At 46.0% G+C, this 25,234-nt stretch overlaps 1 protein-coding gene across 1 annotated transcript; it reads left to right on the forward strand.

The window, feature by feature from the left end:
• Window positions 1-8,428: 8,428 nt before the first annotated feature.
• On the forward strand, window positions 8,429-10,912 carry RHOB (ras homolog family member B). Its single transcript, XM_043917236.1, has one exon. It carries the CDS (start codon window positions 8,830-8,832, stop codon window positions 9,418-9,420), a length of 591 nt encoding a protein of 196 aa, XP_043773171.1. The 5' UTR covers window positions 8,429-8,829; the 3' UTR covers window positions 9,421-10,912.
• The last annotated feature ends 14,322 nt before the right edge of the window (window positions 10,913-25,234 follow it).

Consider the following 25,234-nt stretch of genomic DNA (forward strand, 5'->3'; position numbering starts at 1 on the left):
CTGAGTAACTAACACTTTGACTTTTTCTACAGGTGATCCCCTTTGATCTGTAAAAAAATGAAATTCATCTAGTCAGGGGCCACACACTGGTTCTGCCTGGCCAAATCCAGCCTGCTCTGTCTGTGCCTTTCTTGGCCAGCACAGTAGTTGGTTGTTTTTTTAAAATTTGGCTGCGGCATGTGAACTCTAGTTCTCTAACCAGGATTGAACCCCAGCCCTCTGCATCGGGATTGCAGAATCTTAACCACTGGACAATGAGGGAAGTCCCAGAAGTTGGTTTTTAAGTTCTGAGCTTCTTCTTGCTCAGATGGGGCATGTTCTCCACTTCCCCACAGTTTCCACTGCTGCCGTCCCACACACAGTTCACTGCAGGACCCTGTGGGCATTTGAGTTTCTAGCCTCTGAGTTCTAGCTCTTATTTTACAAATGGGGAAATGGAGACTCAGAGAGGTTGATTTGCCCAAGACTGTACAGCTAAGAACTAGAAGACCTGAAAAGTGGTTCTCCAGGCTCCGGGTACACAAGGTTCTCTCTCTTCTGCTTACTGTTATCTCCACATCACTTCCCGAAGCTTTGGCGAAATGAACAAATCTATGTGAAATTTCAATAACTGTCATAGAAACAGCAAGCTTTCCTCAGGTGGATTTTGTAATAACAACACATCTAAGGGTGAGTTCTGTGACCTTCCTCTTTCCATTTTGCCTGTCCACTCCACAGGGCAAGACAAACTTCACCCCACAGTGTCATCCGGCAAACCTCAGGAGTGAAAAGAGGAGCGTTTTCCTACTTATTCCTTCTCAGCAAATGGCTCTGATGGGAAACTTTCTCCACATGATACCCACACTGGAAATGATTCAGATGGTGCAGATGGGCATCTCTTCTGGAAAAATCCTACTGGTTACTCAAAGCCCTGCTCAACTGTGAACTCCTGTGTGAAGCTGGTTCCACCCTTCATTTACATATAAGTGTGGATATATCCCACAGCAGGGGCGGGTGTGTCCCTAGGGTGTGTCCCTAGCTGTTAGTCCTAAGGCTTACTTACTTAACCTTTTGGGTCTTCACTTCCCCATCTCCACTCTCTCCTCTCAGTTCATATTTTCTAAATTGAATCGAGATAACTGAGGTTGATATGAGAGTGCCAGAAAACAAACTACATCTCTCACTGTTCTACTCAAATTGGACAAGGACTAGGTTTTGATTCTCTTCTCTGGAAAGTAAGCGTTAGTTACTCAGTCATTTCCGACTCTTTGTGACCCCATGAACTATAGCCCTCCAGGCTTCTCTCTCTATGGAATTCTCCAGGCAAGAATACTGGAGTGGGTAGCCATTCCCTTCTCCATGGGATCTTCCTGACCCAAGGACTGAACCCAGAGTCTCCTGCATTGCAAGCAAATTCTTCACCATCTGAGCCACCAGAAAAGCCTAAGTCGTTGTGCAAAAAGGCCCAAATAGCCTCTATTCCTCAAGAAAACATTGCCTAGTGCTGGGAAAAGAGTCAGACAGGCTAGGGAGGGGGCTGCTGCATTGAAAAGTCCTAGAGGGGCCTGGCTTGGAAAGTGGTGATGAAATGGGACAGGGAGACCCTAGAAAGCCCCCTAACCACAGTGTTTATCTGAGGGTCTGAGCCTGTCTGAAGTCCAGCAGTGAGTTTAGGAAATAAGAGGAAATCCTACCTCTAACCCGCAAGGGAAGATTAAGGAGCTCCAGGGGCCTCAAATCAAGGTGACTCCCTGAAAGGGTAGTGAATGAGAGAGTGCAAAGGAAGTCACATGAACTTGTAGATCTTTTAGAGAAGTACTGTCCAAGAGAAATATAATGCAAACTGCGGGTGTAATTTAAAATATTCTAGTTGTCACAGTAAAAAAAAATACAAAGGTAAACTTTATTTCAGTTGCATATCCAAATATATCTAACATTAAATCTCATACTTAAAAAATCCACTATATCCAAAATATATCAACATGCAATTAATATAAAAACTACTCATGAACTATTTTACATGTTTTTCAATCTAAGTCTTTAAATTCTAGCGTTTATTGTATATTTGCAGCACATTTCAATTTGGGTGCTAAATTTTCATCAAAAATATTCAATCTGTATATAGATTTCAAAAAATTTCTAGTAAGAAAAAGTAGTATCACATACTCAAGTTGCTTCAAACATACATAAACATTTCCCAATAACTAACTGAATTGAATATCAGTATTTATTAGTTTTTTATTAAACGTTTTTTTGGGTGGTCCATATCAGTGTTGGGCCAGATGTAAAGAATCAGCCTGCAGTGCAGGAGAAATGGGTTCAATCCCTGGGTTGAGAAAATCCCTGGAGAAGGGAATGGCAACCCACTCCAGTATTCCTGCTGGAGAATTCCATGGACAGAGGAGACTGGCAGGCTACAGTCCACGGAGATCACAAAGAGCCAGACACGGCTGAGGAAATCACACACACACACACTCACATCAGTGTTAATTTGATTCTTCAGTTTTATTGAGATATAATTGACATCTAACACTATGTAAGTTTAAGGTGTACAATAACAGGGTTGATTTTTTTTTTAATTTATCTTCATTGGATCTTAGTTGCAGTGTGCAGGATCTAGTTCCCTGATTAGGGATTGAACTCAGGTCCCCTGCATTAGCAGCATGGAGTTTTAGCCACTGGGCAACCAGGGAAGTCCCAGTGGTGCTGATTTGATATATTTACATATTGTAAAATGATTACCACCAACGATAGTCATAACTAACACCTCCATCACATCACATCATTACCATTTTTTTTTAACCATTTCTTTTAATGGTGAAAACATTTAGAAACTACTCTCTTGGCAACTGTCAAGTATATAATACAGTATTTATAACTAAAATCACCATGCTATATATTAGATTCCTAGAACTTATTCATCTTTTGCGTGCATGGTAAGTCACTTCAATCGTGTCTGACTCTCTGTGACTCTATGGACTATAGCCCATCGGGCTCCTCTGTCCATGGGATTCTCTAGGCAAGAGATACTGGAGTGGGTTGCCATGCCCACCTCCAGGGGATTTTCCAGGGATTCATCTTCAAACTGGAAATTTATACTCTTTGATCAACATTTTCCCTTTTCCCCCACCCTGAATATCAGCTTGTAAATTTAAATTTATTAAAATCAGATAACATTAAAAACAGTACTTCAGTGGTACCAGCAGCATTTTACATGAGGCTATCAGCTATTAGGTTGGACAATGCACTTTTAGACTGATCAGGAACTGCCCCGTTGCACACTGCCTACTCCCCTTGGTGTGACCTTGGGCTGGACACACAGGGAGTCTGATTGGAGGTCAATGTCCACATTTTGAAGTTGAACCTTCTAGCTATGGTTGTTCTCCTATGAGCGCAGCCTCTCTGTCTTAGGCCTGGGTCTAACTGGGTCACAATCTCGGGATGGGAGAGGATTGTTTGAATTGCTGTTACTTATAGCTGGAGAACCCAAAAAGCAGTTTGATGCTTCAGCTATGTAATGCATGGCTGAATGGGTCCCAAAAGACCATATGGGACCACTTCGATTTTTCCATATGAAAAAGCACAGTTCGGTCTACAAGAGCCTTTCCCTTTTAGAAACTCACTGTATTGAGAAGAAAGGTTGACAATTTTCCTAGACACTCTAAACTACTACTTGAATTAGAAATAGTTTAAAAATCAAAAGAATGCCAGGAATGTCTATGGTATTGCTGGTTTCCAGCAAATGCTTATCCGTAAATGAATTATTATTACTTCTAATTATATCAGATTATCCAATGATGGTTTTTTAGCTGGAGGAGAAAGCTGATGATTTTTGCAGCTCAAATTGCTTTACAGCTTTCTGTACATTGTGATTAGGTTAAAAGAAAGTCCATTGGTATATAAATTAGTAAGTTTCCACAGCTGTTATCTCCTCTAATCTCTTTTAGTCATTACTATTTAACTAGGAAGGAATTAAGTTTTTTAAGTGTATGTGAAAAAAGTTCTGTGTGTGTATAAATATATATGTGAAGAATTTCTAAAGAAGCTGCTTGTGAAACAAGTAGAGGTTTTACATCCCATGAAATATCTTAAAATAAAAATAGTCATAAAATGCCTACTTTCTGGCTAGATAAAGTTTTATATAATCACATATATAATATATATAGAAAATATTTGTAAGATATTTGTATATAGTTTATGTATGTATATACAAATACATGTAATATATATATAAATTGCCAAAATTCATTGGATCATGGAGAAAGCAAGGGAATTCCAGAAAAACATCTACTTCTGCTTCATTAACTACACTAAAGCCTTGACTGTGTGGATCACAGCAAACTCTGAAAAATTCTTAAAGAGACAGGAGTACCAGACCACCTTACCTGTCTCCTGAAAAACCTATATGCAGGTAAAGAAGCAAAAGTTAGAACTGGACATGGACAAACACACTGGTCCCAAATTGGGAAAGGAGTACAAGGCTGGATATTGTCACTCTGCTTTTTTTTTTTTTTTTTGTCACTCTGCTTTTATATGCAGAGTACATCATGAAAAGTGTCTGGCTGGATGAATCACCAAGCTGGAATCAAGACTGCCGGGAGAAATATCAACAACCTCAGATATACACATGATACCACTCTAATGGCAGAAAGTGAAGAGGAACTAAAGAGCTTCTTGATGAGGAGAGTGGAAAAGCTGGTTTGAAACTCTACACTCAAAAAACTAAGATGATGGCATCTGGTCCCTTCACTTCATGGCAAATAGAAGGGGAAAAAGTGGAAGCAGTGACAGATTTTATTTTTTTGGGCCCCAAAATCACTGTGAACAGTGACTGCAGCCGTGAAATTAAAGGACACTTTCTCCTTGGAAGGAAAGCTATGACAAATCTAGACAAGGTATTAAAAAGCAGAGACATCACTTTACTAAAAAAGGCCCCTATAGTCAAAACTATGGTTTTCCCAGTAGTCATGTACCATTGTGAGAGTTGGACCATAATTAAGGCTCAGCTTCAAATAATTGATGCTTTCCAATTGTGGTACTGGAGAAGACTCTCCAAAGTTCCTTGGACACCAAGGAGATCAAACCAGTCAATTCTAAGGAAAATCAGCCCTGAATATTCACTGGAAGGAATGTTGCTGAGGCTGAAGCTCCAATACTTTGGCTACTTGATTCGAAGAGTCCACTCACTGGAAAAGGCCCTCCCTGATGCTGGGAAAGACTGCAGGCAGGAGGAGAAGGGGGCGGCAGAGGATGAGATGGTTAGATAGTGTCACTGACTCAGTGTACATGAATTTGAGCAAACTCTGGAAGGTAGTGGAGAACAGAGGAGCTGAAGTCCACGGGGTGGCAAAAAGTCAGACATGACTTAGCGACTGAACCACCACAACTATATATATATATTTTGAGCTAGGGGAAAAAAAAAAAAAAAAGCCCTGTAAAAATTGCCACAAGGTGGCACTAAAATCCAATGAACGTTCCAGTCTCTGTTCTTGTCTGTATGGAGCGAGGGCAGTGGGAGAGGGGGGCTGATTTACAGGCAATGTGTAGGAGACAGTGGACAAAAAAAGATGAAATAAATTAAGCTGAAGACAGGAGGTAGATGAACATCTCCCCTTTGTCTGAAGGATAATTTCCCTCTCTCACTAGTGTGGATATCTGTCATACAATGAATGTATAGGTTAATAAAGTTTACTATTAAAATGATTTGTTCTTCTTAATGATTCAGTTTTATCCTTACCTTTTGCCAGTGTATTGTGAAGGGAGGGGAGAGGCAGAGAGGAGACCCTTTGGGACATCATCTAGTTTGGGAAAGTTTATCCTGTGACTGTTACAATCTTTGAAGTAGCCACTGTCCACAAAGCTTGTCAAAGTACCCTGGATATACAAATGAATACCATGAAAAGAAGGTGCTACAGAGCATAGATTTTTTTCTACTTGTTTATTTTGGCATAATTTACCAACTGAATATTTTTAGAAATTATTTTGATATTGAGATTCAAGCTTGGAACACCTCATATAATATGTCTGAGAATCAGGAAATGAGTGAATTGAATCCTTCTTCCTGATTCTTTGTTTTCCTGTTGTTTTTTTAAAAATACACGGTACAAAGCTATAATTGTTTGATGTTTTCTTAATATTTGAAACTTAACGACATGGCCAAGATTCCCAAGCTATATTAAGATGAAGGAAAGTAGTATTAACAATACAGCTATAAAAGGCTTTGACTCTAGGAGGAAAAACTTTGGTAAGACTTTTCTAATAGGCTAACTAAAATTTAAAAGAAAGGAAAAAGTTTCAAGAATGGAGCCCTAAACAAATGATCCAAAAGAAAAAAAACAACAAAACCTTACTTTCTCTTGTGAGATTCCACTGTGGAAAAATTGTTTACTTATTGCAGTTCAGTTTCTTAGATCTGAAAAACAAACAAACAATCAACCAAAAAAAAAAAAAAAAACAAAACCACCACTAGGCATTGTAGTGGAGGTAATCCAATGTGAGGGAAGCAGATTTGGTCATTTGAACGAGGATAGCTTTTAAAGGATACTAGAACTAATGTCTTGTTTGACCTGATGATATCTGTGTCCATTTGAGACCTACATCTTGACACATGGATCACATTTTTCGCATATATGAGTAAATGGCTCAGTCACAGCTGGTGCCCAGGTTTGACTGGATGGTTAGCACAGACTGGAGTTTGAGACAAGAGACTTCCAGAAAGTTCCAACTAAGTTCCTGAGCATTTAGGTGAATTCTCCACAGTCATTTACTGATTCTTACATAGACTCCGGCATTGTGCCAGGGCTTCAAGATGCTGAGATAAGGAAGAATTCGGGCCTTCCAATGGCTTCCAGTCAGAGGGGGAGTCAGAAGTAGGAGGCAATAACCTCATCATGATCAAACATTGACGGCAGGAGGAGAAAGGGAGGACAGAAGATGAGATGGTTGGATGGCATCACCGATTAGATGGACATGAATTTGAGCAAGCTCTAGGAGCTGGTGATGCACAGGGAAGCCTGGCGTGCTGCAGTCGGACGACTGAGTGACTGAACTGAACTGAACCTCATTGTGATGTAGTAAGTCTCTCCTTTCTGAAACACCAAGAAACACCTCACTCCCTCCAGAATGGAAATGGCCCAACCTGTGTAGTTGGTTCCTCCACAACTGGTCTCCATCCTGAGTTTCAACTCTCTCTCTCCCAACCAAGGGCAGCCACACTAAGCTATTCTCTTTTGCTAGAATTTGTCTTACTCTTTCCCTACATCTCTGTTTTTGCTCAAGCTGTTCCTCCTTCCTGGGACGTCCTCCCTCCCCCTCCCCACCTCTTCTGTCCATTAAGATGCTTTGACTTAGGCCCCTCTAGATCAGACATAAGTGTCATCTCCTGCAGAATACAAGGAGTAGATGAAATAAGTCTTGGTGGGTAGCCCGAGACTAGGGTTCTAGCACACTCCCCACCCTCAAACACACACACTAATTTGTTGTGTTCTAGCCTGCAAGTTTCTCTGCCCACCCATCCGGGCTTCAGCCTATTCTTGCCTAATGGGGTGTGGGGTGGTTGGATTTTATTGCATTACTTACTTCAGATAGCTATTCCCCTTATGACCAGGATCCAAATTAATCCTGCAAACCAGGATTGAGGCTGCCCTTTTCTGTCTGGTTACTTCTTGAGTGTACCTGAAGTTCTGCAACCAGCCTCGATCTTCCCTTTTCACTGACCTTCTTTCCCTGAACCTTCACCTGGAGACCTAGGCTGGGTGCCCGAGAAAGGGGTAAAGAGACAGGCTTGTTAAAGCCGGAAACCGGAACCAGGCCCACCCATGAGGCACCCTCTAGCAGGTCCAAACACTGGGCCCAGGGAGAGAACCCTGGTGGAAGGATGGGGGTGGCAGGGGAGGGGCTGCTTCTAAAAGAAAAAAGAAAAAACACACACACACACACAACAAACCACAACCTTGCTTGGAAATAAGCCTGTGTGCGTGTGTGTCTGCGTGTAAGTGTATTTAAAAACAAAACCGCGTTAAAGGAGCCGCTCCCTACCCCACAGGTCCGACCACCCGCTGGGAGTTTGCGAAGCAAGAAGGGCAATACGAGTGGGAGAGTCATCCACGCGCCCACAAAGTGCCTCCTGTCTCGGAACCGCTAGCCCAGGCCCCGTGGGTTGCTCCGGGCAGCCGGCTCCAGCCCTTCGGTCCCGCGCGCACAAGCTGCGGCCAAAGAGCGAACCTTGACGCAGCCAGAGCCCCGCAGCGCCCGCCGCGGCCGCAGACTCCCCAGTCACCGCCTCTCCCAACCCCGCGGCCTGGGCAGTCAATCAAGCCCGCCCGGCCCCGCCCGTGGGCTGCAGCGGACGGCCAATCAGAGCCAAGCTCCGCAGCGATGAGCTCAGTCGGCTTGCTTCCCATTGGACGGCTATATTAAGAAAGTCGCCGAACTCTTTAAATAGCGGGCGCTAGGGCCGCAGCCTGCATCTGCCGCCGCAGTCGGGCTGAGTTCGTCTGCTCTCTTGTGTCTTCGCCTAGGCCTAGGGAGACCCAGGAGGGAGCTAGGCCGCGTCCGCTTGCTTTGGCCACAGTTTGCTCACAAAGGCGCCGACCCGGGACCCAGGGTGAGGAGAGCTGCCGCCGCTCGGAAGCAGCGCGGAGACGCACCGTGCGCCCTATGCCCCCGAGTCCCCCACAGCCCCCGCCGCGGCAGCCTGAGCACAACGAGAGAACGCTCGCCATCCCGGGACCTGGGTGCAGCTAGCGACCCTTGTCCCCAGCGCGCAGCCCGAGGTGAGCAGTGAGCGGCGAGCGGGACGGCAGCGAGGCGTTCGCGGGGCCCCTCCTGCTGCCCGGGCCCGGCCCGCTCATGGCGGCCATCCGCAAGAAGCTGGTGGTGGTGGGCGACGGCGCGTGCGGCAAGACGTGCCTGCTGATCGTGTTCAGTAAGGACGAGTTCCCCGAGGTGTACGTGCCCACCGTCTTCGAGAACTATGTGGCCGACATCGAGGTGGACGGCAAGCAGGTGGAGCTGGCGCTGTGGGACACGGCGGGCCAGGAGGACTACGACCGCCTGCGGCCGCTCTCCTACCCGGACACCGACGTGATCCTCATGTGCTTTTCGGTGGACAGCCCGGATTCGCTGGAGAACATCCCCGAGAAGTGGGTGCCCGAGGTGAAGCACTTCTGCCCCAACGTGCCCATCATCCTCGTGGCCAACAAGAAAGACCTGCGCAGCGACGAGCACGTCCGCACAGAGCTGGCCCGCATGAAGCAAGAACCGGTGCGCACGGATGATGGCCGCGCCATGGCCGTGCGCATCCAAGCCTACGACTACCTCGAGTGCTCGGCCAAGACCAAGGAGGGCGTCCGAGAGGTCTTCGAGACGGCCACGCGCGCCGCGCTGCAGAAGCGCTACGGCTCCCAGAACGGGTGCATCAACTGCTGCAAGGTGCTATGAGGGCCGCGCCCGACCCGCCTGCCCCTGTCAGCGCGGCTCCCCATCCCGGGCCCGTCCCGCACGAGCCCGGAGAAGGGGAGACCCTTGCCCCCCCAAGGACCCCCACCGGACTGCCTAGCGTCTGCTTGCTTTCAGCCCCGGCAGCCGTGGCCTGGAGACTCAGGCTCTGGCGCCCGAGAGTCGGCCGCGTGGTAGGCACCCGGCGCCCCCTTTCCAAGTGTCTGTGCGTCCGGCCGTGTGGCACAGGCTTGGCCACCCCGCTGAGTGCCAAGGGTCCCCTGAACACCATTTTCTGAAGAGCCAAGCCGCTTCAGGGTGTGTGGCTGTGTGTATGTTCGACTCCCCGCCGCCGAGTTTTCACCCCACGCCCGCCCCTGCTCCCGGGAGATGAGCTTGGCGCCGGGGTGCGGCCGCGCCCCATCGGATGTGCGTCTGTAACCAGCGAGCGCCTGCTATCCCCTGTCTGTAACATAGACCTCGGGACCCGCGGGAGGGGAGGGCTGGGGAGGATGGGGTGTTATATAAATATAGATATAATTTTATTTTCGGAGGTAGGATGGTGTTATTTAATGGTGGTGGTGGGTGGAGTGACAGGGCGCTAGAACAGCTCCAGCCGGGTCTGAGTGAGGCGTCATCCCAGCACGAACAAGACTTGGCCATCTTTCCTGCCCCTGGGGAAGACGTTTGCAGCCGACTTGGGGCCTGAGAGGACAGCTTCCAGACTCCTGTCTCCTGCCAACCAGTCCCCGCCCCCCCGCCCCCGACGGCGAACCCCTCACTAGCCACTGATAAGGAGGGGTGAAGTGTGCTGCAGGTTGTTTTTGCCATAAACGAACTTTGTGCCTGTCCTGCAAGTGAAAATTGTTCAGTCCAAGAAACTGATGTTATTTGATTTATTTAAAGGCTAAAACTTGTTTTTTTTTCTTCTTTTTGGAACGAATTCTTTGCACAATTGTTTCATTGTTTGACATTTAATGCACTTGTCATTTGCATAAGAGTAGCATTCTGACCACACTTGTAAGCTGTAACCTCATCTACTTCTGATGTTTTTTTTAAAAATGATGATGACTTTTAAAAAACAAGGAGAAGAAAAAGAAACCACTAATTTTTTTCTTTTGAAAAAAGTGGCAACACTGTTCTATTTTGCGATTTTATTTGTGCACGTATGCGCACTCTTTTGACAAAGGGCGGTAACCAGTATTAGGGCCTATCTAAAACCTTTTGTTTTTTTTTCCCCTCAAGGCAGTCTCTAAAGCTGTGTGAAATTTTCTCTGCATCTCTGTACAGAGAATAAACCTCCCCCTTGTGTCTCTTTTCTCCCCCTCCCTTCCCCATCCAGTGGTACTTCTACTAAATTGTCTTGTTTTTTTTATTTTTTAAATAAACTGACAAATGACAAAATGGTGAGCTTATGATGTTTACATAAAAGTTCTATAAGCTGTGTATACAGTTTTTTATGTAAAATATTAAAAGACTATGATGATGACATTTATAAAATGGCTCCTGTGGTTTAATGATGTGTAAAAATCTTGTTGTGAATTTGAGGGCCAGGGGAGAACTCTGCTAGGTGAGGCCCCACTAGCTCTATTTCCCTCCATGTGTTTGTAGGAAATGGGGATGAAATCTCTTTGAGGATGTGTGGGGGTTGGGTGGCCATGGATGACCAGGTTGCTCCTGCCCCAGGGCCAAAGGTTACCCAGGCTCCCAGTGCCATAAGCTTTGACCTAATGTGAACTGTCTGAATGGCTTATACACTTGTGTCGAAGTCATGGAGCCTGTGTGTCCTATTCTTTGAAACTTGGAAAGTTGTCATTTGTTCATTCAGATAACTTTTTAAATACCTTTTTTTTTGTTTTTGTTAATCACTGTCTCAAAGGTTCCTGGGTTCCCTTCAGATCTTCAAGGGGTTACACAATGCCCCCCTGAGATTGTAGGATGTTATCTCTGACCTGAGCTCCCGGGTAGAAGTAGGGGAGAGCCCAAATCAGAAGCCAATCCTTCTGTTGTGAACTTTGATTTGAGTGTCTGTACAGAGCCCAGAATGCTTTGTTCTAAGTACCAAGAGTAGCCACCTTACCGACAGAATACTGGAGGTCTTGGGTAGCTGCTATTTAAAGTTGGAGCAGCGAGGTTCTGAGGTGGAAATAGGATGAGCTCTGATTTCAGACACTCAGGCTGCTGCAGTGGGTCTCAGAACCAGACAGACAGATTAACCTTCAGATACCACATCAAAATCCCTCTACAGGTATGATGGCTCAAAACTGCCAGCCTCAGCAGCTTCTAGGAAAGGTAGCAGATACTGCCAACCTCCCCTGACTACCGAAGACATGCGGTTTTTGTTTTTAGAATCAACATTTTATGGGTTTCTAGGCCTTAGTTGCCTGCCACTCACCCCCATCCCTCTGCCTCCCTTCCCCCCAGGCAGAGCAGAGAAGGCCCCTTTCGAAGCTCTTTGCTTTAAAACTTGAGGCTTCTGTCTCCCAGTCTTTCCCCAGACTCCCAAGAGCTTTTGCTGAGTAAGGCAAGCCTGGTTACTGGTGACTTTTCACCCACTTAAAAATAAACAAACACATCAATAACAGGGCCTCCTGCACAGCCAGGCTCATTGGTTAACAGAGGATAATTGTCTGGGCTGCTGGACGCACAGAGCAAGGAGAAGGTCCACTCAAGCTGAGGGAAGGATCCACAGCCTCACCCTTGCTCCAGGTCCTGACCTCATACACCTCCATCCCTCAGCCATCTTTGTCTTCTTCATTTTCAAGATAGAAATTTCCACTGAAAAACAAAATGTTGACTTGCAAGTTTTACAGCTTGCAGATCCTTTGGTACCAGGGAGAGCAGGACTCTGGAGAAGAGCTCAAGCTTGGGCTCAGCGCCCAGGATTCAGCTTTGCAACCGGCCAGCAGCCTGGAGACCTTTTGAAAGGGCCTTTTCTGGGTTTCCTGCCTGCTCTAATCTGCCTGGTACCTATTGCTGTCTGTTTTGTTTTGTTTTTTTTTTTTTCAATTTTAGGAAGACGGCCACCCAGATGACGCATGGCAGCCTGGGTTATGCTTGTTTTTAAATGCATGGCATTTAATAATGCTGCCGGAACACACTCTTCTTGCTGCATTAGATCCAACTGGAAAATATAAAGATGAATTGCTGTAGGCTGGAAAATCAATTAGGAAAAAAAGAGGCAAAACATCTGGTGTTACTCCTAGGATATGAACATTCATTTTGCACATTTGAAATAAATGTGCTGAGTTCATTTAATTGCCTGTTGAATGGTTTCATGGATAATAGTGGGGTGTTTCACTGATCCTGGGCATTTCATAGCAAAGGGCGTTGGCTTGGGTTCTTGTTTAATCTTAATTTGAAGTCAGTCTGGCTTGTGTTTCTAGGATCCTTTTTCACATGTGTTTCTGTGTACTTAGAACAGTGGTTTTCAAACTCAAGCCCGAGTTAGAATCACATGGAGGGCTGGTTAAAACACAGATGGCTGGGCCTAGCTTCTGGAGTCTCTGGTCAGCACATCTGGGGTGGAGAACAAGTGATGCCGAAGCTGCTGGTTCAGGGACCACACTTTGAGAACCCCTGGCTTGGAATAAGGGAGAGTTCTGGTCATCATACTGGGGAGGGAGGTCGTTTCAGCAGTAAAGGGGGTCACATTCCTGAGGCTGACGGTGTGGTGACCTGCAGCCCTGACTGCCCTACCTTAGGGAGCACAGCACTAGTTTTCTGAGAAGTTCCCAGAGAAGTTCAGGGAAGTTTTCAGAGAACTTCCCTCCTAGGAGGACCCACACATAACCCCGGTCTTCTCTTCTTCACACTCTGGTACAACAGGGGGTTTAATGCCCTTCAAAAGATTTCTTTCTGCCATTCCTGAGTTCAGAATGCAGCAGCACTCTGCTCTGCTAAGACAAGGGTTGCAAAAGCAAATAAGACACAGTCCTCGCCCTGGTGGGTGAGGCAGTTCCAGGAAGGCATCCACTGAGCATGCTCAGATGGAGACAGCAGGTCCAGGGCACACCAGGAGCCTAGGGGAAGGTGGGAAGGGCTTCATGGAGAAGGAGACATTTGAACTGAATCTTCAGGCAGGAGTGGGTGATGTGCAGATGGAAGATACAGCCTCTTTCTATTACTGTGCGCCTGGCCTCTGAAGAATACAGCTCTCTTGGGTGAGAACTACCTTCTACTTTTAGCCCCTCTGGCATGCATTTCTTCAGTGAAGAAAAATGATGTTCCCCAGCCAAGTCAAACACAGCCTCTCCCCGGCCCTCCCTGTCCACACACTGACTAGGAATGGAGGTTGGTGATGATGGTTTCATTGTTCCCTCTGTGCCTCCCAGGGATGCGGGGCAAACACAAGGGCTAGCTTTGTGACAACTGTACTCCTAGAAACACGTAGCCTGGGCTCAAAGATGTGGCAACACCCCAAAGGGATCTGGTACTCCAGCCTATTGTGGGACAGACTCTTACCCACTTCACTTGGTACATCTTCTGGCTGGAGAGAGAAAGTGGGTAGTCAGGCTGCTCTTTCAATCAATTCTTGCAGCCCCTTTCCTGGCCTGGGAGTTATAAGAGTCTGGAGGACCCTGGTTCATTCCTTCTAAATATTTATTGTTGGCTAAAGTACACTGTGCCTGGCACTATGCTAGGAGCTTGGAACTCAGTAGACAAATAGGCAGGCATGGTCCCTCCCCACATAGAGACCTGTACAAGTAATAATAACAATGATGATGACAATAGCTACTATTTATTGACTAGGCATTAGGCCCTGTTCTAAGCTCTTTATTTGTTCTATTTCATTTCTGTATTGGGCTTTCCGGGTGGTACTAATGACAGAGAACCCATCTGCCAATGCAGGAGACATAAGAGATGTGGGTTTGATTCCTGGGTTGGGAAGATCCCTTGGAGGAGGGGATAAGAATTGTGGTCTTAGAAAGTAGACCTCAGGCAACAAGGAAAGGGAACTCCTTTGTCTTTCTGAGGCCCTACTCTAGGTGAACTTAAGGTATTGCTGGGTAGTAATGGGGTATGGGGATGGAGGGAAATTTCTGCTCTAACTGGGAAGAATATTATCCATGTCTGGGCAGGTGGGAAAGAGAAGCAGCACTTCTGAGGTTTTCCACCATGGTGCTTTGAGCTGGGATCAGAGAAAGTATCACCAAGTAAAGTTATTGTGGGATAAGAGTCATGGTTGTAATGCTCAGCCATCCCACTTTACATGGAGATTGGTTTCTTCATTGCCAACCACAAGTCAGGATGCCTACAGGGCACAGAATTGGGTGGGTTTATGGGTCAGCTGAACCAAGAGGGAGTCATCAGGGCGCAGGTGGCAATGGAAAACCTTGGAGAAGAAATGAGATGATCCAGGAAGAGTTTGTGGAGTCAGAGGGATTGCAGGTCAGGTCCTAACCCCCACAGTGAAAAAGTTGGCTTAAACTCAACATTCAGAAAACTAAGATCATGGCATCTTGTCCTATCATTTCATGGCAAATAGATGGGGAAACAGTGGAAAGAGTGACAAACTTTATTTTTGGGGGCTCCAAAATCACTGCAGATGGTGAGTACATCCATGAAATTAAAAAACACTTGCTCCTTGGAAGAAAAGTTATGACCAACCTAGACAGCATATTAAAAAGCAGAGACGTTACTTCGCCAACAAAGGTCCGTCTAGTCAAAACTATAGTTTTTCCAGCAGTCATGTATGGATGTGAGAGTTTGACTATAAAGAAAGCTGAGCACCAAAGAATTGATGCTTTTGAACTGTGGTGTTGGAGAAGACTCTTGAGAGTCCCTTAGACTGCAAGGAGATCCAACCAGTCCATCCTAAAGGAGATCAGTCCTGAATATTCATTGGAAGGACTGATGCTGAAGCTGAAACTCCAATACTTTGGCCATCTGATGTGAAGAACTGACTCATTTGTAAAGACCCTGATGTTGGGCAAGATTGAAGGCGGGAGGAGAAGGGGATGAGATGGTTGGATGGCATCACCGACTCAATGGACATAAGTTTGAGTAAACTCCAGAAGCTGGTGATGGACAGGGAGGCCTGGCGTGCTGCAGTCCACAGGGTCACAAAGTGTCAGACACGACTGAGCGACTGAACTGAACTGAGCCCCCACAATGAGCACAAATGCCATGTCTGCTCCATCACCGCTGTGTCTCTACTGCCCAGTAGGTGTTTGACCCATACGAGGACCTCAGTAAGTAGCAAGAGAGTGAATGAATTGATTAAACAAAGGACAGAAATTTAGGGAGCACCCACTTCTAAGAGACCCAAGAAGTGACAAAGGCTGAGAACACCTTCTGTGGGGGATGAGAGAAAGGTCAGTTAAAAAAATGACAGGACTGCACGAAGTGTTGCACATTCCACAGTTACTGGATACTCGGAATCAAGCAGATAAATCACTCTGTTCTGACAGGAGTTATGTATGATGTAGCAGTGACAAGTAACCAACTGTTTTTGCTGCAGAGGCTGAGTCTAGGGAAGTTAAGAAAGTGCTCCTGTGAGGCCAGGCCTTGGGTGCCGACAGCAACTAGGGAAGGCCTTCTCTGTACCCCACCTCGCAGGAATCACAACGTGCTCTTGGCCCGGTGAGGTTTCTGGGGAGGTCCTCCTAGAGACCCCAAGATGAGCAGGCAGTGGAAGCACATTTCTAGGGCTGCAGGCCACCCTCTGCAGGACCACCTGGGGGTCTGGGTGTCCTCAGTGGTTGGTCTCTGCTGTAGCCTGAGCTTCAAGCATCAGAGGGAGCTGGGCAGTTTTGGTGTCCGGGTTGGGAGCTTGGCATTACTGGCCATGCTTTCCATTTTAGAAACCATGATCTGAAAGCACAATTCTAAGGGGGTATGCAACCAGGCCTTGCGCTTTAATGACTCTGTGTGACCTCTGTCCTCTGGCTGTCATTTGGAGCTATTTTTCTTCTCCCTTCAGTATTGAAAAGGGAAGAAACAAATCTTCCCAGAAGCAAGTTTCTCATCCCTTTGTTAATGATTGATTTCATTTGATTCCAGAACTTGTTTAACCTTTGGGTAAGCAATTGAAACCTTCTGGAGGCACCTAAAAGGAATGCAGGAATGTGTGTGCTATTTAATGGTAGAGAGATTATAAATGGGACTCTGACAGAATAAAAAGTATTATTTATATGAGTGCTAAAAACAGTCACTTGTAAAATACACACTCGTCTGTAACAGCCAAATATGGCAAACAAAGCATGATATCTGGTCGCATAACCAGGCTGACTCTGTAAATAGGGAGATCAGTCCATCCATTCCCTTCCTCTCAGTTGAGCAATTCTGTGGCTACAAATTTCCTCCCAGAAAGTCTAGAATTGTAGGCCAAATGGAGATCCAAGCTATATGTACAAGATAACACCAGCATAAACGAGCCAGTCTGGGATCTCTGAAGGTGTGTGTAGCTGTGCCAACAGAAAATTGTTCAAAGTTTTTACTTCATGGGTACAGGCAGAAATTACAGACTGTATCATTGGTTTCCTGCCAAATCTAAACGCACGAAGATGAAATGCCGTGAAGGCAAAAACAATTCAAAAAGGAAAAAGACTACTAATCAGGCATAAAATGCCGTGAGTTCTCCAGTAGACTGATACGATCCAACCTCCATCCATGACCTAGTGACCAATTAGTAAGAAGGCTCACCAGTTAGCCAAGGGAATTCAGAAGGCCCAGCATCATCATGGGGTGTGATATAGACTGTGGGGTGGGGTGGGGTGCAGAGCAGGGCCCAGAAACAGCATCAGTGGGAACCATGGACTGATTGTGGGCACCTGTAACCCTCTTATCCTCAGCTGGATGTGGGAAGAGAAGGTAGCTCAGGGAGTTTGCCAGGAACCTCAAGAAAGAGGGGCAGGAGTGGAGCAGTGCAGGTGTGGTCCCCTACTCTGTCACATCACTTCTCCCCCTGTATTGCCCATCTTTTTCACCTGCAGGGAAGTCAGCGTGCTTGGTGGGAAAGTTGAGGCTTATAGGCAGAAGCCCCCGCTCTGTCCTTCACTATCTGAGCATTATTGAACCAGTTACTTTTACTCTCTTCTATCTCAGGTTCTTTCTTTGTAGAATGGAAATAATTTTGGAGATTAAACAAGATCAAACCAAATACTCGGCACAGAGCCCAGCGCGTTTGAAGTCCCAGTAAATCTTGATTAACCCTCCCTCTTGTGGATTCATCTTAGCACCTTAAGCACAAGTAGAAGTGGGATAAATCTTGCTGGATAAATAAGTATGTAATAATAACCACTCATTTGTTTGTCAAGGACTTTTTCAATGATAAGCTCCTCAGGATATCACATCATCCTCATTTTTGCAACCTCAGCATCCACCTAGAGGTTGGGCATGTAGTAGTTGCTTAGTAACTGCTAAGTTACTGAATAATATCTCAAGTTCAGAGGGTCCTTGATAATCTGGAGATTTCTCAGGGTTCAGTTCAGTTCAGTTGCTCAGTCGTGTCCAACTCTCTGCGACCCCATGGGCCGCAGCACACCAGGCCTCCCTGTCCATCATCCAACTCCTGGAGTTTACTCAAACTCATGTCCGTTGAGTCGGTGATGTCATCCAACCATCTCATCCTCTGTTGTCCCTTTCTTCTCCCACCTTCAATCTTTCCCAGTATCAGGGTCTTTTCAAATGAGCTGGTTCTTCACATCAGGTCGCCAAAGTATTGGAGTTTCAGCTTCAACATCAGTCCTTCCAATGAACACTCAGGACTGATCTCCTTTAGGATGGACTGGGTGGATCTCCTTGCAGTCCAAGGGACTCTCAAGAGTCTTCTCCAACACCACAGTTCAAAAGCATCAATTCTTTGGTGCTCAGCTTTCTTTATAGTCCAACTCTTACATCCATACATGACTACTGGAAAAACCATAATCTTGACTAGACCAACATTCGTTGGTGAAGTAACGCCTCTGCTTCTTTTTTTTTTTTTTTTACGCCTCTGCTTCTTAATATGCTGTCTAGGTTGGTCATAACTTTTCTTCCAAGGAGTAAGTGTCTTTTAATTTCATGGCTGCAGTCACCATCTGCAGTGATTTGGTCACATAGGATAAATTTGGCACTTGGAGAAGAAGTACCCACTGCTTGGGTCCCACAGGATGTGGTGGCAGAAGCTGAGCCATCTGAATGCCAAGGGGAAACTATGGGGGACCAGCAGGCTTTCTTCCTAGGAGCACGGTGCTCATGAGTCCTCAGCAGAGGCTGGGTGGATCCCATATCCGTCTGTTGACCCAATAACGCATAACGAGGAGCAGGTGGGCAGTGCACAGAGCCAGGGAGACCTTGCCCGCCCTCCTCTCTGACATGATCACAGAATGAAGAAAAATCGGTAACTTCTCCAGATGACAGGAATACCAGGAACAATGCTGACAACTCCTAAGTGATAGGGAAACGTACGCTAGAGAGATCTAGCCATTATTCCTGTGTGTGGAAGACCCAGGGCTCAGTTGCTATGTTTGTAACCTGAGAAAGTTAAGTCCCTGCCTATTATGCTGCTTAGCAAAACCAGCAGACTCCACACCCCACCATGAAAGGGAAAACAAAGAAATGGGGAGACTTGATCACCTGACCACAGCACTTCTGAGAGCAAGAGCCCAGAGCTTTATTTCTGCAGGAGTTTACCAAACTTCCCACAAGTAAGCTGGGCAAACTGGTTCTCCTGGCACAGAGATAGGAGCTGAGCTTAATTAAACTGCAGGATTAGACTGGAGCAGAGGTCTTTGTTCAGAGTTGGCTCCAATTTTGTTTGTCATATTTTACATTCTCGTTGAATAAGAGCAGAAAAATCGAATCATCAGGGACAGAACACAGGGATGGGGGTGTGGTATGGAAGTTCCCATTCAAAGGTGACTCTTCCTGTGCAGCCTCTCCATATTTTGGCTTTTTCAGATAGCTGACCTTGAACTTGAGTTCCTGGTAATGCCTGACCTTGACTGGAGCTGGGTCAGTATCCTGGGGAAGGCCAGCTACTGATCAGAGACTTGGCTGTTCCCATCTCATTTTGGCAGGTTTTCTCCAAGTGACTTGGAAACAGATACTTAACTGCGCCAAGTTCCAAGATCTGAGGACTCAGGGCCAAATCTGGGGGTTGGTGGCCTGGTGACATCTAGGCCTGGGAAGGTTGTACTCTGGCAGTCAGTGGTGGAAGGCGAGGTCAGGGATGGTCACTTGCCTTATCATTTTTGGAAGCGAGGGCTAGTTTCAGAGATTGGGCTGGAAACTGACACTGGGATGAGCTGACTTTCTGTGCATCCTCTTCAAACCACACTAAGATTTCTGAGCCCCTGCTTCCCTGCCTTGGTCGATAGGCCAAGGTCTAACATGCCATTTGAGCTCAAGGAGGCAGGACGTGCATTGGACCTGAATTTGCTTTCTGGAGGGCAGTAGAATAGACCATCAGATAGAATTAGCCCATCAGATCCTGGTAGTTCAGGAACCAGAGAGAGAGAAACTCAACGGGTTAGGGCTACCAGGTATGGGTTTAGGCTCTGATGAAAAAATCTGGGATCTCCATCTCAAGGGCAGACAGGCGAAAAATTTCCCTGTGGGATTTGATGCAGCTCATGTCTGGACACCTGATCCTTGCTAGTTAATATGGTCCCCCCTTCATACAGGCTACTCTAGTGGTCAGAACATGAGTCAAGGGTCATGAACCCTGCATCCATGAACATGTCTGTGCTGCCGCTGGTTGACCCCAGTTCAAAATGTAGTGGAAGAAATTCAAGCATCAGGTGGTGGAGTTCCCAGAAGGTGAGAACTGCTGATGGTGCTTCCAGGTGCTGGAGAAGAACAGGCTGAGGGGAAGACAGGGGAGGGAGCTAGCTAGGGGTGCTCCTTGGAGCGGTCCCCCTGAAGACACAAGCCCGAGTTTTGTTTTTTTTTTTTTTCAAGCCCGAGTTTTATTCCCACTAAATCTTCAAAGCAGGGATCAGACTTCATCTGCCTTTCCTGACTTCCTCTATCTTCCTCTTGTATTGAAAACACATTCTTTCTTTTCTTTAAAAAAAAAAAAAAAATAATTGAATGGAAAAAAGAGTAGTTTTAGTTTGAAAAAACGAAAAATGAAAGAAAAGGAAGAGTTGTTTTAATTTAAAAAGGAAAAAAATTTTAATGAAAAAGTAGTCTCAGTTAAAAAGAGAAATTGATGAAAACAAAGATTAGTTTTAATTTTAAAAGGAAAAGAAAATTAATGAAAAAAAAATCCCACATTGTTCCTTCCTTATCACTCTCTCAACCCTCTTCAATGTAGTCATTCATCTGTTATCTGACTGCATCTAAAATGAAGTCTACTGGAGCATAGGGACCATGTCTTATAATGATTTGTATCCCTGGCATCTAGACCTGGGCCTGGCCCAGGTGTTGAGTAAATATTTGTTGAATGACGCACTAAATGAGGACCTTTCATGTAAGACAAAGAGCTTGTGGCCCTGCTGGGGAGGCAAAAATAACACATGTGCAGAGAATACAAGACACAATTAGTGTTGAATTGTATGGCTTTTCACCAAGAAGCTAGCTTGGAGTTTGGGGAAAGGAGGGATGCTTCTGTTAGAATGTGAGGACCACGAGAGCATGGCCTTTGTTCATTGCTGCATGCCTGGCATGAGGTAGGTGCTCAATAAATATTCCTGGAATGGAGGCACTTTAGTTGTTTTAGTTTGTTTCCTTAAAGCAGATAGAAATGCTGTTGATGATTAACTTGTCCTCAAACTATGAAGGCGAACTCCAATAGGAAATACACAGAATTGGAAAAATCCCTACTGATGGGGCAGGTTTCAAGGCAGGTGACCTGTGCAGTCACACAGAACCTGGTGCTCAGAAGGGCCCTGACCTAAGTTTATTGTAATGCACTTGCCATCTTGAAATTCTCAATTTTTGAACGGGGAGCCCACATTTTAATTTTGTACTGGATTCACAAGCTATGTAGTTGATTCTGCCCATGGAAGGAGACACTGTCAATCCACCATGTGGGCCAGCAGAAGCAAGGAAGAATCTCTGGTTCTGGGCACCTACCTGGCAAGCCTACTTGCCCTGTGGACTCTTGGGCAGCTTGTGGGGGCAGCCATCCAGGTGCTGTCTCCTCTTTCTCACCTGGTCCATGTCTGTAGCTGCATCTTTGCTTGGTTCCATCTGCTCTGAAGTGACCTTAGGGAGTGGCCAAGCCACCACAGCCAGTGACCTCACACCTCCTGTCTCTGCAGTGTGTTGTCAGTGCCGTGGGGAGGACTTTTCCCTACCCGTCTGACACTTTATGGCACACTTCATAAACAGTGGCCTCACCAGTATGGTTCTAATAGGATCTCCCCACCCTCCCTTTTCAAGGAATTTGGGGCATCTTTCCTCCTGGGGTGAAGGATGCTGAGGGTACCCTCAGAGTGCCTTTTGTTGATGTCAACCATTTTCCTGTTTAGAGATGAATCCAAGGAATCCTCTAGCTAAGGATGAGTTTACAGACAACTGGAGCACCATCTCAGGGTGGGGGTGATTTTTCTCTCCCTCTGGTTCAAGGTCTTTGATCTTGATGGGCTGGAGACCTCCTGCAATGCCCAGTGCCCTGCTCATTCCTCTTAGGGAGACCAGCAGAATGTCATGCTTGTAGGGCACGTGGTGGCAGAGGTACCTAGAGAAAATACCTTATCCCAGGGATCCATGCTTGCTGGTCTGGCGGGATGGGCTGGCCACTGGAAGAGTCATAGTTCATCCTGAGAAATGCCTCCTCCCTCTACTTCTGGGACACAAGATAGGTGGGGTGGCCAGGCTTTGGAAAGGGGACTCTGAAAGTCATACCCATGTTGCCCAGCTCCTATTGCCCACTGTTTCCTGCTGCTCTGGAACAGAACTAGGATGGAACCAGCGGGCTCAATATCTCCTTGAAAGGCTGCTTTCAATATATCTCTAGTTTCCAGATGTATTCTGGGTGTCCTGTGAGCAGTCACGGGTGTGTGTCCCTGGCATTGCTTTATCAAGAGCTCTTCTGGCTGAAGTCAGGGCTCGCTAGCAGGACAGGTGCATGCCAGACTTTTTAAGTGGGCCCTGAGTAAGTCTGAATATTCCCCACTGCTTCTTAGACAACAACAACAAAAAAATGGGAATTAAGGTTCATAAATAGAAAACCAAGATCATGCAGGTAGATTTTTACAATTTAAAAGTCAATGCCATTATTAGAATTAAGATTTTTTTTTTTTTCCTGTAAAATACTATTCTTTCCAGGTGGCTCAGTGGTAGAGACTCTGCCTGCCAATGCAGGAGACAACGGAGACTCGGGAGTTCTCAGTTCGATCCCTGGGTTGGGAAGATCCCCTGGAGAAGGAAATGGCAACCCACTCCAATATTCTTGCCTGGAAAATCCCATGGACAGAAGAGCCTGGCGGGCTACAGTCCATGGGATCGCAGAGAGTCAGACAACTGAGCGACTGAGCATGCACACACTCACTGTTGTTTTAAATTTCTCTATACTGCCAGAAGTGGGATGGAGACCACATGTCATTCAGTTCAAGCTCCTTGTTTTAAAGATGGAAAACTAAAACTAACAAAAAGATCAAGATGGAAAACTGAGGTCCCTGGAGTCTGGGGGTGCTTCCCAAGGTCACTCAGATCCCTATTAGCAAAATAAGAACTCAGCTCCCCTCCAAGCCTCAGGCCCCTCCTCTCTCTCCAATACAAAGTTCTTAAGATATTTTAGTTATTAACTAAACATTCACAGTTAAAGAGCTGAGCAGTAGCTGGAGCAGGGTATGCTGTATTTTCAGTACACTGGCAGTAAAACCTCAGTGGGTTTTATGAGTACAGATGGTCCCAGACTTAGCACGTTTCAACTTTTGCTTTTTCAACTTCTACAATGGTGTAAAAGTGATACATACTTAGTAGAAACCATACTTCGAATTTTGATCTGTTTCAGGGCTAGTGATATGCAGTGATACCCTCTTATGTTACTGTGGAGTGGCCTCTGCAGCTCCTAGTTAACCATACAATCACGAGGGTAAACGACCAACACAGTTAGAACCACTCTTTACCCAGACCCATTCTGTCTTTCAATTCAGTATTCAATCACATAAGATGGATAACACTTTGTTATAAAACAGGTTTTGCTTTAGATGATCTTGCCTAACTGTAGGCTAATGTAAATGGTATGAGGGTATTTAAGTTAGGCTAGGCTAAGCTATGATATTTGGTAGGTTAGTTTATTAAATGCATTTTCTTCTTACAGTATTTTCAACTTATGGGTTTATTGGGACATAAACCCATGGTAAGTAGAGGAGGATCAGTATTATTCTTTTATTTCATCATTCATCACCAACTGTTTATTGATCAAATGCTTTGTGCCAGGCCTTATGTTCAGTACTATTAATAGAAATATGAAGTAGAATCAGATATGGTTTGTGCCCTCAAAAACAACTTGTAACTAGAAGTGTCTCTATGTGTGTGTGTTCATGAACATAGGTACATGTACCCCCAGCTAGAAGCCCCCTCCATAGTATCTTTTATAGGAGATCACTTTGCCTTCCACACAACCAGTTAGGAAACTGGGCTTGATCGCTTTAGTCCAGTGACTCGGAAGTTGGAGGAGTTAACATTCTCAGTGTCCCAACAGGTAGAGGTGTCTTTCTCTGTTTTATTTCCAGCCCAGAGCCAAAGGTGGATTCCCTGGCCCTGAGTGCACTGTTTCACTGGCTGATGGAGGTACCTATGCCAGTGATTGCTTGTGCCTGTGCTCAGTCGCTCAGTTGTAGCAGACTCTTTGCGACTCCATGGACTGTAGCTCGCCAGGCTCAGCTCTGTGCATGGGATTTTCCCAGTGAGAATACTGGATCAGGTTGCCATTTCCTCCTCTAGGGGATCCCTGACCCAGGGATCAAACCACATCTCTTAAGTCTCTTGAATTGGCAGGCAGATTCTTTGCCACTGAGCTACCTGGGAAGCGCATGCCAATGATTAAACATGAGCACACATGAAATCACACACACACACACACACACACACACACACATTATGTAGAACCAGCTCTAGGATCACAGACTGTCAGTTCTGGATTATATGATCTTTGTCAGATGAGAAAATTGAGACCCCAACCACTTGCTTAGTTGTTAATTAGTTAATCCGGATAGCTAGTGAATTCCTTAAACCATTTAAACTTTTAGTTCATTCAGGAACTAAAAAAATGGGAAGGGGTTTCTCTTAGAAGTGACTTCATCTGAAACGTCATCGCTCCTAAGATTAACATCTCGGAGAGGCATCAAGGCGGCCGTGGTCTCTCGTGGTTCCTTCATAGAAGCCCCGGAAGTCATGGATATTAGGGAGGATTCCAAGCAACTGGAAGTCACATTAGACAGTCCCAGATGCCAGCTGCCCCCTCTAACAGAGGCCTGAGACACTCCAGCTGGGGCTGGGGCAGGTGATGGGCAAGCCTCCACTCCCCCTCCCGCCCCCTGCCGCCAGCCCAGTGAGTCCTTATGGGGAGCTGAAAGGGTGGCGGGACGGATGAAGGATGTATTCACAGCACAGGCCCCACCGCAAGATGTTTTGGTCTGAGCATGGGATTATTGTTCTCCCATCAAAGCCCAGCGATGAAAGCTGCTCAGGAATGCCCTGCGGGGACAGAAGGTTTGCTGCCAGACCCTCCCTCAGTAATCAACTCAGCCCATCCACAGACTCAGAACCCAGGGTTCCTTGAGTGGGAGAGATGTGCAAGTCTACTGAGTTCAGTTTCCCACTGATGGGTTCCTTCCAGAGAATTCTGCTCCTGCCTAGACTCCTCCAAAGACAGGGCATTGCTCATTTATAAGAGCACCGTTTCCAGCTTATCTGGGGAAAGGCCACTTTCCTG

Source organism: Cervus elaphus, chromosome 11 (genome assembly GCF_910594005.1).
Source record: "Cervus elaphus chromosome 11, mCerEla1.1, whole genome shotgun sequence".
Taxonomy (NCBI): Eukaryota; Metazoa; Chordata; class Mammalia; order Artiodactyla; family Cervidae; genus Cervus; species Cervus elaphus.